This window comes from Chrysemys picta, chromosome 3 (assembly GCF_011386835.1).
Source record: "Chrysemys picta bellii isolate R12L10 chromosome 3, ASM1138683v2, whole genome shotgun sequence".
Classification (NCBI taxonomy): Eukaryota; Metazoa; Chordata; order Testudines; family Emydidae; genus Chrysemys; species Chrysemys picta.
Window position 1 is genome coordinate 34,072,896 of NC_088793.1, and position 14,092 is coordinate 34,086,987.

General features: G+C 45.9%; 1 protein-coding gene across 5 annotated transcripts in view; it reads right to left on the bottom strand.

The window, feature by feature from the left end:
- Positions 1-5,295, bottom strand: part of ASAP2 (ArfGAP with SH3 domain, ankyrin repeat and PH domain 2) — a 163,725-nt gene extending 158,430 nt beyond the window's left edge. For 3 of the 5 annotated variants that reach the window (XM_008179899.4, XM_008179896.4, XM_065590134.1), the window contains exon 1: positions 5,011-5,295. In XM_008179899.4, coding sequence (XP_008178121.1) covers positions 5,011-5,136 — 126 coding nt within the window. In that variant the 5' untranslated portion in view covers positions 5,137-5,295. Of the gene's footprint in view, positions 1-1,657; positions 1,782-5,010 lie in introns of those variants that run through there. The other 2 variants (XM_065590132.1, XM_065590133.1) reach the window with 2 other exon arrangements.
- Positions 5,296-14,092: the final 8,797 nt, after the last annotated feature.

Genomic DNA, 14,092 nt, shown 5'->3' on the forward strand with positions numbered 1-14,092 from the left:
TTTACTGCTTTTTACTCATTAGTCATCCAAAGCTTCAACAGCTAAGAGAAAGCAACCTGAATTCTATTCCTTTTTGTGCATTACTGTTATTTACCAAGTTTCAATCAGTTACACCTCTCCAAACCCACTGAAAGCAGTGGGGTTGCCATAGATCATACAATTCAGACATTACAACTCAATTTTGGTCTGCAAAACCTTTATTATGCGGGATAACAAGGAAAAAAAACATATTGTGACTGAGAGCACCCAGAGTGAGGTTGCGGGGCTGGCAGTTATGGAATCATTGAGACACAATAATCATGGAATCTCCACAATGCCATTTTTAGACTAGAACCAAACTTTAAGAGGAAATGGTGGAGATAAAAAAAAAATCAATACCCACACCACTATTTAATTTTAGTTCTGAGGCTAAAGTAGACGTAGGGGCTTGATACTACCAGCCACCGCTAAAACTCATTTCTTTAATTCATATAGTCCATCAGCAATAATCCAACAAGCGATTTAAAGAAACAAAAATAAAATTAATTAAAATATTCTGCACTCTATGAAATAGAACACTCCTATCATAGATAAATCATGGCTTGTAATTCTGCCTTTTATGTAGTGTTTACCATGCTAATTTCTCAGATTTTAAACTCCACGATCCAGGAATTTGTGTATGCATGCACACACAACCATAAGTTTTATTTTTTAAATAAAAATCCATGTAACTGATGTAACATTTGCCACCTCACATTGTTCACTGCTTATGTGTTATGCTACTTTTCTCTACCCTCAGTTTGTTCTACTTGTTTTCTATAGTTTTTTTTTTTTTACTGTGCTCATCACACAGTATCTGAGCATCTTCCAGCTGCGCATTAATTGACGTAATTAACAACTACCATGTGTGGACTATTCTCCCATCCTCTCCCCAGGAGGAGAATTGTATGTGCAGTAGAGTATTTTGTTTTGGTAGGGTTTTGTTTGTTTGTTAGTGATATGCATGTTGCTACATGTTTATAAATTAGAGAAAGCAAGGTTGAAGAAGTACGCCTTGCACTTGGAGCACTTACTGCACTCATTTAGATTGAAAGCTTTCTGGAGCAGGGACTATCTACTGTTCTGTGTGTAAAGCCTCTAGCACAATGGGGCCCGGTTCTCACTTGGTCCCTAAGCACTACCATAATAAATAATAAAAAATAAGTATTTGGTTCTTTCGGATTTCAGTACCAGCCTTTACTATACAACTTTTTCTTCAATCCATTCACAAAACACATACATGGATTCCATCCATCACTAAATGAGTTTATGGAATAACAATTTCTTTAAAATTTTTCATGACCCCCATGATTAGTGGCATCTCACAGAATTCACTACAGTTTATGGGTCTTTTTTATTATTATTATTAAAGTCACAATGTAAAGAAGAAAAACGTGTTTTTAGCAAAAGCAATGGTAAAGTCAGGCTTTTGCTACTCAATGTGCACAGCATTAAAAAGTAATTTCACATTTGTAGGCCCTGCTACAATATGGGCATCTGGAACCTATACTAGAAATAGTAAGCTTACAAATGTTAATCTTTTTTTAAACTAGATTACTGATTTTGAACATCTCCTCCCCCAAACATATGACCCTGAGCTGAGCTAGCAGACACTAATTTGAAACTTGTTTAAACTTACTTATTACTACATATGCAAAGATTAGAAAGTACGATATAAAGTGCCTGATCCTCAGCAGTTCTGCACACTTGCAAATTCATTTCAATGGGAGCTGCAGATGCTCAGCACCTCTCAGGACAGCGTCCTAAGAATGAAAAAATTGCAGAAATGGTGGAATCACGTATCTTGTACAACAATACTGACATTTTTGTCTGTTCCAAGAACAGACCTTTCCTGATTCTCTTTCTACTAGCAGCAGCAAACACTGATCAGATTCTGGTACTCAAACAACACAATACAAATAGTCCGGAAGGGAAGTAAAAAGGGGAGCAGGCTTTCAGTTTAATGATTTCTGCAAACTGTCCAGCATTTTTTCTGATCTACTCACTGGCAGAAGCTAGAAAACTGCTCCCACCTCACTTTCAAAAGACACTTTTAAAGGGAAGGCTCAGTCATTAATGAAGTTTAAAATCAGATAATTAGCAGATAAGACTAAGATGGAATCACAACTATTCTATAATCCACCAGTTTTGTAAGTGTTCAGTTAGCAAACTAGTTCTTTCGTGTCCATTTATTAGCTGAAATCCAAACACTACCCAGTAGTCTGAACAGTATTCCTTTTACCATCCCCCATTTCAAACACTACATTCTTAAACTTTACACAGGTACATAACCAGATTTCCTAGATTTTAGTACCATACTTTATGTTGTAGTTTAGTTAGCACATTACACACTGAAAACATATACTGAGGTTTCAAATCTGTGGTATCTGTGTTAGTGCAATCAGAACACATTTGTCACATTTACTTTACCTTTTCAACTATAAGATTTATTAAGCGTTCTTTTGCGTCAAGCTGATATACTAGCTTCTATCAAACCTCTAGAAAAAAGTGTTGTTTTCTCTATTAGGCAACGTATAGACAGCTTTTTACCAAAGCAACATCTTTAACCTGAAAAACCAATAGACCACCAAGCATGAAGGATGTGAATATCAAAAAATTGAATATGAACCCAGATTTTATAGATTTAAACCTATGAATAATGTCCTTTAATTCTTGAGACTTTTTTTTTAAAAGGAGTACTCCATTTAATTAAATAATTTCAGGATCTCAGTAGGAACAACCTATTGCTGATGTTTTGCCAAAATTGCTAAAGAAATTAATGACAGTGAATAAGCAGAGTGACTGCCAATACAACCTCTAATGCAGCCTTGTAAAATTCTATTCACCCTGGCTAAGCATTTTTGACAGACCTGTAAAATATTGATTGTATTCATTATCATACAGAATAGATGAGCACATTTTTTGCCTGAGCTAGTAAGTTTTCATGGCCATTTTGCCAGGTTTTTCTAAAAAAGATTTGTCACATACCTGCAACCGCTAAAGATGCAAATTGAGATATAACATACTGATTGTGTTTCTTTGAAACCAACCAGCAATGTAACATTGGTCTGACCTCAAAACAAACAACTGATAGTCAGATTAAATAAGATAGGAACCAAACATGTTCAAGTTTATATGTGCTGCATTCTCCTGATTGTAAGTAACAGTGAAGTTTTCAAGAACATCGTTAGTTCATTCTCGTCAGCCGCCCCGCCCCCCCCAAATGAGTACATCAGTACAGCCAACTACACATGCTAAAGTCATGAATTTGGGACCCCCGGCACTGAGATTGTCTTAAAAATCATGACTTCTTAAAAAATAATATATGTTGGATTCTTTTTACTTGCCTTCTTATCTTTAAGGGGTCACATTTTCAAGTTTTTTCCTCAACAATTGGGAAGGCTAGAAATTCACTCTTTAAAAAATTTACAGTTGAGATTCTCACATAATCATATAGTACCAAAAGATTTGGCTTTTAAAAATACATATAAATAAAATATCATGAGACTTGTGATAAAATCAGGATATCTGACAACACTATTTACAATAACTTGCTTTAGACCTAAATAATTTCACTGTTCATTTGTGTTTAGTAAATTTCGGCAGAAAAAAAGGTCTTCGCATGTATAAATGGGGGAGGGATAGCTCAGTGGTTTGAGCATTGGCCTGCTAAACCCAGGATTGTGAGTTCAATCCTTGATGGGGCCACTTATGGATCTCAGGCAAAATCAATACTTGGTCCTGCAAGTGAAGGCAGGGGGCTGGACTCGATGACCTTTCAGGGTCCCTTCCAGTTCTAGGAGATAGGATATCTCCATATATTAATTAAATTTTCTGAAAAACATTGCCATTGATATTTAATTGCTAACCTTAAAATCTGCTTTAAAAGGTATAACTAAATACAGGCATTTAAGAGTAAAGTTTGTGTGGAGGACAAAATTACTTCAGGAGAAAACAGTAATTCCTCCCATGCAAATTATTTTGAATTCAAAGTCAAGGGTTTAGGGACTGGCAAATCAGGAAAATCTTGAAAAAGGCATTTAAACAACAAATGCTCTGTTTTGTTCACATATTTAAGATACTTATATAATTGATAGCGTGTGGCATTTTTTGTGGGGAGGGACACTTCAAACCTAGTGAGTCTCAAGATTTTTGTTTAAAAATTTAATTGATTTTTTAACATAAGCATACTGCAAAATAAGCAAAACCAAACAGACACACAGTATATCAATTGATGGAACAAATTACTCTACATACCAAACGAGATTATTTTGTTCACAAGTTAGTTCAGAGAGGCTGCTACTACAATCAAAATATGCAGAAACGTTTTATTTTGTTACCCACGGGACAACAAGAGACAGGATGGGTTCTAACTGTGCTCAGACCTGTCCCGAATCTCCTTTGAATGGGGAGGGAAAAGACTCCCTCCTCAATTTTTACGGTCTCCCTCAGGTGAGGAAGGATTTTGCTAGAGGAATTTCAAATTTCTTTAACAAAAAACCTCCCTCCATGAGACAGACACAGCTCTCCTCCCGAGGGGTGTTGCAAACCGCTGGGGGATGCAGCCAGACACACCCGGGGGGAGGAGAGGTAAAAGGCCCTGTATGGCAGGCTAAGGGGGACACAGCCCCCTGACCCCGGGCCGGGAGTGTGGGGGACACAGCCACAGCCCCCATGCCGAGGAAGGGGGCTGGGCCTCTGGGGGCCGGGGGAGAAAGAGCCACAGCCCCTCTCCCGGCGGAGGGGAGCCGAGCCCTTGGGAGCTGGGGGAGGCAGTCACAGCGCCCCCCCGCCGGCCGAGAGAGGTCCAGGGAGGAGGTAAGCCCCGGGCCAGCCCGGCGCTCCCTTCTCCGAGCGGCCGAAGGGCGCTTCCCCAGGCAGTCCGAGCAGGCAGCGGTGAGCGCCTTGTTCCCCGCCGCGGCGAGCAGAGCGCGGCGCCAGGCCGGAGGGGCGCTGCAGCCCCTCCCCGCCCGAGCTGCCCCCGGCTCTCACCTCCTCGATGGCCGCCACCGTGTTCCTGCACTGAGCCATCCGCGTGGTGAAGTTGGAGGCGGTGGGCGACTTGTAATCCTCATTGGTCTCGGACACGAATTCCGACACGGAGATCTGGTCCGGCATGGCGGGGCGGGGACGGGGGGCGGGCGGCTCCGGGGGAGGAAAGGGGAGGGGGCACCCCGCTTACATTGCTCAGCAACCGGCAGCGCCCTGCTCACACCCCACCGCCGTCTGGCGTGTGTTGTTCTCTCCTGCGTCCGCACAAGGAAATTCCCCGCAGCCGCACCCCTCCCTCCCGGTCACCCACGGGGGGGGCTGCTGCACGCCCCTCCCCCCGGCAGCACACAGACAGTGGGGAGGCCACCACACGGTAGCCCTCCCTCCGGCATCAGGCGGGGGGCGGCTGCTGCATGCCCTACCGCCCATCCCCACCACACAAACCTCGCTCCCCATCACACAGGCTGGGGGAGGCCACCACATACCCTCCTCTCCCTCCCCACCACACAGGCTGGGGGAGAACTGCTACACACCTCTTTGTATTCACACACTGAGGGAGGTCACCACAAACCCATCCCGTCCCCATCACACAGTGGGGGAAGCCTCTACAGACCCATCCTCTCCCCCACATCACACTGGGGAAACTGCCACACCCCCCTCCCAATAACACATGAGGAAAGGCCACTTCACACTCCTGTCCTCCCTAGGGTGACCAGATGTCCCAATTTTGTAGGGACAATCCTGATTTGGGGGGCTTTTTCTTATATAGGCACCTATTACCCCCCACCCCCATCCTGATTTTTTACACTTGCTATCTGGTCACCTTCCCTCATCACACACTAGTGGAGGCCACTAAACACCCCTCCCTAGTCACATGCTGTGGGAGGCCACCACACAACTCTCCCTTCTGGCATCACACACTGGGAGAGGCCACCATGCAACACCACTCTTCCCCATCACACATTAGGAGGATTGGGGCCACCACATACCCATGACTTCCCGATTATAGGCTATGGGGAGCTGCCCTACATCCCTACTCTCCCTGATCACACCTACTGACAAAGGATAGAAAATAAAAATCATGCAATAAATTATACCTATAAATCTGAGATAAAAATATCTGTGTTAAAATGAAATCAGGCTGAGAGTACATGCATACAGTACATCAACAATGTAATGGTTAAATACATTACAACAATTTTGTAAATATCCCAGAAACAAGCACTACAAAACCAAGAAATTCACAGTTCAGGTTAAAGAAAGTTAAACATTAAGGTAGGGAAATACAATTAAAACACCCACAGAACCTTAACTCAGCCTTGTATCATTGCCATGAGTTAAAAGCATAAGCGAAAACTATTCTATCTTTAACAATCAGTTTAATCTAATCTAAGATCATGAAGATTAAAATGCCTTAATCATAATTGTATGTTTATTGCATGGTGTCGATAGGGTCAAAGAAATCAATAAATGCTTAAATTTCATAAGGGGCATGTTTAAAAAAAATTTTAACTCATAAACAAACATTTATTTGTAAATTCTTAGAAATTTCATTCTGCACTCAAAGAGTACATGTAAATTGTGCAGAACAACTCACCTTTAACTATGGAGTCACAAACAGCACTTCTGTAATACACTCAACTAGTTAGATGGTTGCAAAAGGGCAGTTAGATGGGCATAAAGCTTGTGTGATAAAGTATGGAAATAGTACCTACAGCATAAATTAACTAAATATCTTTCAGTCCAAAGGCTCTCAGGACTTTTCCCAGCCGATTAGCCCAGGGTTTCGGGTATGTTTCTGGAAGTCTGTGTTTTGTCCTACGATCTTCTCGCTCTTCCATTCATTTTTGTGTCATTATTACTGATTATTTATTAGTGTATTTTTAAAAGTCATCACAGGTGTCCAGAACATTAGTTTGTAAAAAAAATCCAAGTAAATACATGTTGGGTCAGTGGGGTATTACCTCTTTCTGAACCCATACCAACTTCTGTTAGCAAAAAAGACAATAGAACTCATACGATTTTTTCCTTTAACATAACGAGAAAGAGTCTTCAACAGCGTATCCTATGCTGATGGTGGCAAAGCAGGTGATGGACTGTGACCATCCCTCTACCTATCTTTTTCTTTTTCCTTTCTCCCTTAGTCTTACTAACTCCTTTACTCTTACTAACTTCCCCAAGACAGCCATGCTTCACCCTACCTTTACCCTTCATTTAAAACCAAAAACAATTCTTCACCATATTCATTTGCTTGTAAGTTCGATCCCCAAACGTCTTCACTGGTTTCGTGTCTTATAGGCCTTTGGAGCAAAGTGGTTATGATAGGGTACCCAGAGTATTGTAGGATGGAGCCAGGATCCACCTTTCCCTTACTTCCTGTTTTAGTCAGTGGGAGTTTCCTCCCCTCCCCCCATTTTGTTGTGATGCAGTTAAATAACCACGGCAAGTTCCCAACCTGCAATCCGGTGAGTAGACTTATTTTGTTGCACTGAGCTGTGCCTTTACAAAAGCCCCAATCCTACAAAGACTTATACACATAGTTAATTTTACTCACTGTGGGTAGTCCTGGGACAAGTCAAGTTAAGTATAAAGTATAAAGTTAAGAATGCATGTAAATCTTTACAGGACTGGGGCATTAGATTGTAAATCCTGTGGGTCATGGATTGTCTCTTACCTATATTTATGGAATACCCAGAACAATGGAGACCCAATCATACCTGGGGCCTTTTGCACTTTACCATAATTAATGTTTACTACTAGTACTTTTGTTTTTATGTCAATTCATAGTAATACTAGTGGAGTGATCCTTACACCCACAGTGTTATTAAAACTCGATAGGCACATTGCGATTTTTAAGCTATCATGTTATATTCCAGAAGATGGGTGTCACAAAATGGCTGGTCCCTGTGAATCGACTAAGCCCATTGCCCTGAACCAGAGAAGGTGAGTCCAATTCAGCCAATTAAAGAGGGCTGGAAGCAGCCCTGGATCTGTTGCTCCAAGAAGAGAAGAGAGCCTCAGCTAACTGAGGCTGGGAAGCTGCCAGGAGCTGGAGTGCCAGAGACCCCTGGGAGGGATGGCCCTGAAGCCTGGGGCCAAGGATTATGTTAAAAGACTACTTTTCTGTTTGTTTGCTAACTAACCTCTTTTAAAAAATGAACCTTTGTGCAAAAGACTGGGCATGGCAACACGTTTTGGAGCTGGGGAGAAGCTTGGCCTGGGGACAGTGGCACATTTATTGGGCGAAAATATGAGAAGGAAAAAGAACTTGGAATTTGGACAGTAATTAATAAAACAATTTTTAACATATTGCAACTTCCCTCCCACCATATGTAGTTCAAGTTCATAGACCACCAGGGTTACGAGGTATCTGATTTTTGATGGTCGAAAAGGGACCCTGGTGGCTCCAATCAGCACCACTGACCAGTTCGTTAAAAGTCCAGTTGGCAGCACAGCAGGGCTGGCAGGCTCCCTGCCCAGTTCTGCACGTCTCCCAGGAAGCATGTCTGGCTCCTAGGCGAAGGGGCAGCCAAGGGCCAAGAGCCGACTCCACAGCTCCCATTGGCCGGGAACTGCCGCCCCCACGCACCTCCCCCGAGTGTCCCCCAGCCCCTACTTGCTGCCCCTGCGCGCCTCCCAGGGCCCCAGAGCAGAGCGTCCCTGTCTCTCCCACGCAGCTCCATGCTGCCTCCCTGCATCAACTGCTGCCGCAGGGTTCTAGTGCCCCCCATCCACTACTGTCAGGGCAGCAGACTGACCCTGAGCCTGCCCTTCCCCCTCAGACCCTTTCATTTTCCAATGGGACCCTCCACCAGCACAGGAGGACTCCCCTGCCCGCGGTCACCGCTCCTGCCCCACGCTGGACAAGGGGCAGCCCCACTCCCAGTGAGGCTACAGTGAGGGGCAGCAGCAGGGGAGGAGGCGCACCTGTGATGGCAGCCCCTCCCCCCCCCGAACACATTGCAGGGAAGACAAGGGGGCTTCCTGTACTTGAGAGGGGCCCTAGGAGCACATGCTGTGACAGCGGTGCGAGGTGAGTGTGGTGCGGGGAGGGGAGCGGAGGGGGGTGCAGGGCCCTCCCCTGGAGCTCGCTGCTGTCTGTGGGGAGAGGGCTGGGGGGAATCCTCCTCTCTGGCCCTTGCCCCGGGGCAGCCTGTCTGCCCCTCAAACTCCCCATCCCTGTCTCCCCCAGAGCCCTCACCCTCTGCCCCAGCCTTGAGCCCCTCCCACACCCCAAACCTCTCATCCACAGCCCCACCCCAGAGCCCTCACATTTTTACATTATTTTAAAAAATATACAGTAACTCCTCACTTAATGTTGTAGTTATGTTCCTGAAAAATGCTACTTTAAGTGAAATGATGTTAAATGAATCCAATTTCCCCATAAGAATTAATGTAAATGGGGGGGTTAGGTTCCAGGGATTTTTTTTTTTTTTGCCAGACAAAAGCCTATATTTTATATATATATATATACACAGTATAAGTTTTAAACGAACAATTTAATACTGTACACAGCAATGATGATTGTGAAGCTTGTTTGAGGTGGAGTCAGAGGGTGGACTATTTCCCAGGGAATGCCTTACTGCTAAATGATGAACTAGCACTCGACTAGGCCCTCAAGGGTTAATACCTTGTTAATACAGCCTCACACTCTATAAAGCAGCAGGAATGGAGGGGGGAGGGAGAAAGACAGCATGGCAGAGAGAGAGACAGAGTGTGAGAGAGAGACTTTGAGACATCAGCTGCTGCCAGCAAGTTCCCTCCATTCTGAGCCCTATCGTGTCCCACCCTGCTCTGTTGAGATGGGGGGCAGGAATGGGGGAGGGGGACACCCTGACAACAGCACCCCTCTTCCTCCCCCCACCCCCCCTCACATAGGGTGACCAGACAGCAAGTGTGAAAAATCAGGATGGGGTGGGGGTAATAGGAGCCTATACAAGAAAAAGACCCAAAAATCAGGACTGTCCCTATGAAAATGGGACATAAATACAATAAATAAATGGAGATATACCTATCTCATAGAGCTGGAAGGGACTCTGAAAGCATCATTGAGTCCAGCCCCCTGCCTTCACTAGCAGGACCAAGTGCTGATTTTGCCTCAGATTCCTAAGTGGCCCCCTCCAGGATTGAACTTGTAACCCTGGGTTTAGTAGGTCAATGCTCAAACCACTGAGCTATCCCTGCCCCCCTGGCACAGCAAGCAGGAGGCTCCTGGAGCAGCTCCAAGCCAGAGGGCAGGAATAGCACACAGCAGTGGGTGGGAGAGACAACTGGACTGCCCAGCAATTGATAGTCTGCTAGGCGGCAGCCGCCCTGGGAACTTAGGGGAGCTGATAGCGGGGCTGTCGGCCCACCCTGGTTCCAAGCCCCCACCAGCTAGCTCCAACAGGCTGCTCTTTCTGCAAGCAGTAGACAAAGCAGGTGGCTGCCAAACAACACTATAAGAGAGCATTGGGCAACTTTAAACAAGCATGTTCTCTAATTCAGAGGTTCTAAAACTGTGGTCATAGACCACCAGTGGTCTGCAAGCTCCATTCAGATGGTCCGTGGATAGTTCCCTCTAAGGTGCACTCCTGGGTGGCCACACATGAGAGAATGAAGGGCCACCCACCTAATTAGTGGAGCCACGCAGGCGTGGCTCCACTAATTAGGTGCCTGGACCCTAGAGAAGATGCACATGTAAGGTGAGGTGGTGGCCTTGAGGGGGAATAGGGAGTAGGTGGGAGGGGGTAGTGGTGTGAGAAGAAGGGGTGAGGAGAATTTGGGACATGCAGGGCTATGGCAGCCAGAGAAAAGAGGCTCAGGGCTGCAGCTGCTGGGGAGAGACCCCCTTCCTTCCCAGCTTCAGCTCTGTGGCTGCTGTGGTGGGGGAGAGAGGGAGAGGGCCCCCCTTCTTCCCAGTCCCAGCTTGGGGGCTGCTATGGCAGGGGAGAGATGGCACGTCCATCGCATTAGAAAGGTTAAGACTACTGATATTATAATATGAGTTGTGTGCTTTTATGTGTAGAACAAAATAAGTTAATTATTATTTAGGGTTTTTTTTTACATAGCACTTTTATCCAAAGCGCTTTACAATAGTTAGCTAACGGTACATACAACATTTGGAAAGATCATTAAGTGGTCCACCAAGACCCTCAGCAATTTTCAAGTGGTCCTTGGAAAAAAAAGTTTGAGAGCCACTGCTCTAATTGATCAGCAACATAACAACAAAACAACGTTAACCGGGACGACTTTAAGTGAAGAGTTACTGTATATTGGCTTACAAGGCAGGTGGGGGGGGACTTGACCTGTTCTGGGCACCACCAAAACTTATACAAACCTGCCACCTCTGGACAGTGGAGGGATGCAAAGAGTGGGGTGACAGGGTCTAAGTAACTACCTAGGAAAATGATCTTTGCAGCGGCATTCTGAATGGATATGAGCAGGGTAAGACTGCATTTGTCAAGGCCAGAGAGAAGGATGTTGCAGTAATTGAGACATGAGATGATGAAAGCCTGGACAAAAGTTTTAGCTGTGTGGATGAATAGAAAAGGCCATATCTTAGCAATGTTAGGCAGAAAGAATCTGCAAGGTTTAGACATAGCTTAGATGCAAGGACCTAGAGACAGGTCCAAGTCAGAGATGACGTCAAGGTAACAGGCCTGCATAATATGCAAGGTGGTGGTAGTGCTACAGTGATCAAGAAAGGAGATAGTGGGGAAAGCTTGGGGGACTATTAAGAGCTCTGGTTTATCTATATTTCGCTTGGCTGATGTTTAGACATCTACAAGGAAATGTCCAAGAGACAGGCCAAGATTTTCATTTGGATAGGAGACAGGTCTGGAGAGAAGGTATGGAGACGGAGAAGAGACAGGGACCAAAGACAGATCCCCCACAGAAGATTTAAGAGGGGGCTCTTCTGAAGCATATGCTGAAGGAGAAATTAGAGAGGAAGGAGGAGAACTTGGTGAGCTACTTGGTATACTTGGGGTTTCATCCCTGATACATCAAGCAGCTGCCCAGGACTACTCACTAGTATATAAAAGTTTTTTTCTTCTGTAGTTATTTATCATTATTGTCAATTGCTGATTTGGTACCAGATTGCCTCATTGTATTGCTCTCTCTGATGCCTCATTCTTTGGTCTCAAGGTTATGCACAGCTTTTCCTCATTACTTTTTTCTTCTAATTTTTTATAGTTTGAAGAAATATTGTGGGGTTTTTTTTTGCCCACCCTTGAATTTATTCTGTTTTAGCTTGCCTCTTAGACTCCCCATCACATCCTTTGCAGTATTTACAGCAATCCTGATGTGCATTTCATAAAATGTTTTCCCTATTTCTATCAAAGACGTGATCTAACGGAATGCAAATAGCGGGTGATTCACATAAAATCTCATTAGCCTCATTGATTGCCTTTCAGCGTGTTTTTTTTTTTCCTGTTTTTGAGAGAGAGAATATTCACTGGGATGCTAATAAAGCTAGCCCATTCAACAGCTAATGTTTAGATGGAAAAATGTACAGTTCAAGATATGTTAAACTCAAAGATTTATATAGCACATACAGTTTATATCATAGAGGCAAGACACTGTTCGTTACACTGTGCTGCCAACTCTTGCAATTTTATCAGGAGTAGGGTGACCAGACGTCCCGATTTCATCGGGACTGTCCCGATATTTCCTTGTTTGTCCCATGTCCCAACCGATGTTCTCCCCCCGAGTCCCGCTGCCCAGGGGAGAGAACAGCCACCGCCTGGCCCCACGGGCCACTCCCCTACTCTCCCTACCGCCCGACTGAGTCCTGCCTGCTCGGGGCCAGGCCAGACTCTCACTCACCCTGGCCCCGCGCTTCCCCTGCGTCTCCCAGGCCTCCCTCCAGCGCCGGGCGGGGGGCGGGGAGAGACCCTAGCCGCGCCGCGCCGGGGGGGGAGACCCGAGCCGCGCCGGGGGGGGGGGGAGAGACCCGCACCGCGCCGCGCCGGGGGGGGGGAGAGACCCGAGCCGCGCCGGGGGGGGGAGACGGGGAGATCCGAGCCGTGCCGTGGGAGCCGCGCCGGGGGGGACGGGGGACCCGAGCCGCGCCGCGGGGACCGGGCCGGGGCCGACCCGAGCCGCGGGGGCTGGACCCGGGCCGCGCCGCGGGGGCCGAGCCGGAGCCGCGCCGCGCCGCGGGGGCCGAGCCGAGCCAGGCCGCGCCGCGGGGGCCGGGCTGGAGCCAAGCCGGGCCAGAGCCGCTGGGGCCTGCGGGAACGGACCGCGCCTCCCCGGAGCCCTTCTCGCGCCCCCCACCCCAGCTTACCTTGTGCTGCCGGCCCGCCCCTGCTTCTTTTCAGACTTCCCGCGAATCAGAGATTCGCGGGAAGCAGGGGAGGGGGCGGGGCGTTCAGGGGAGGGGAGGAGGGGGAAGTGAGCTGGGGGCGGGGTGGACAGCTGCAGCGCGGGGCCCTCTTGGCGCGGGGCCCAATTCAGCCGAATCGGCTGAATCGGCCTAAAGCCGGCCCTGCCCCCTCCCCCCGATATTTGACTTGGGTGATCTGGTCACCCTAATCAGGAGTCTTGTGATATTCAGTGTTTTTCTTAAAGCCGCAGGTCCTAGAATCAATGATTTATATGAGATTCTCAGCTTTCGTTTTTCAAAAGTAAGTTTCTAGCCCTCATGGTTCAGGAGAAAAGCTTGAAAACTTGTACCCTAAGACTCAAAAACCAAAAAGAACCCAAATTTTATTATGTTTAAGGCTATCTCATGCTTTTTGAGGGCCTGACTGACTGTTTCTGAATGCCTGGGGTTAGCAATCCTGTAATAGCAAGTAGGCATGCTGTTTAAGGATGAAGTTACAGGGACTCTGTTGCCTTGAAAAATCACATTCCTGTAAAATGCTGTACCTTCAATAATTCTATATTTAAATAGGATTATACAAATAAATGAACTTGCTTCTAAGATTCCTGTAAAATGAAAAAAATTAGCTAAAAAGTCTTTTCCATTTGCTTATTTTGTTCATTGGCAACATTTTATCAGTTTCATTTATTACAATTTTTTTTTTTTTTTTTTTTTAAGATCAGTTGAATTGATCTCACCCACAGCTCTGGGAAGAGTTCACATATATGCCTT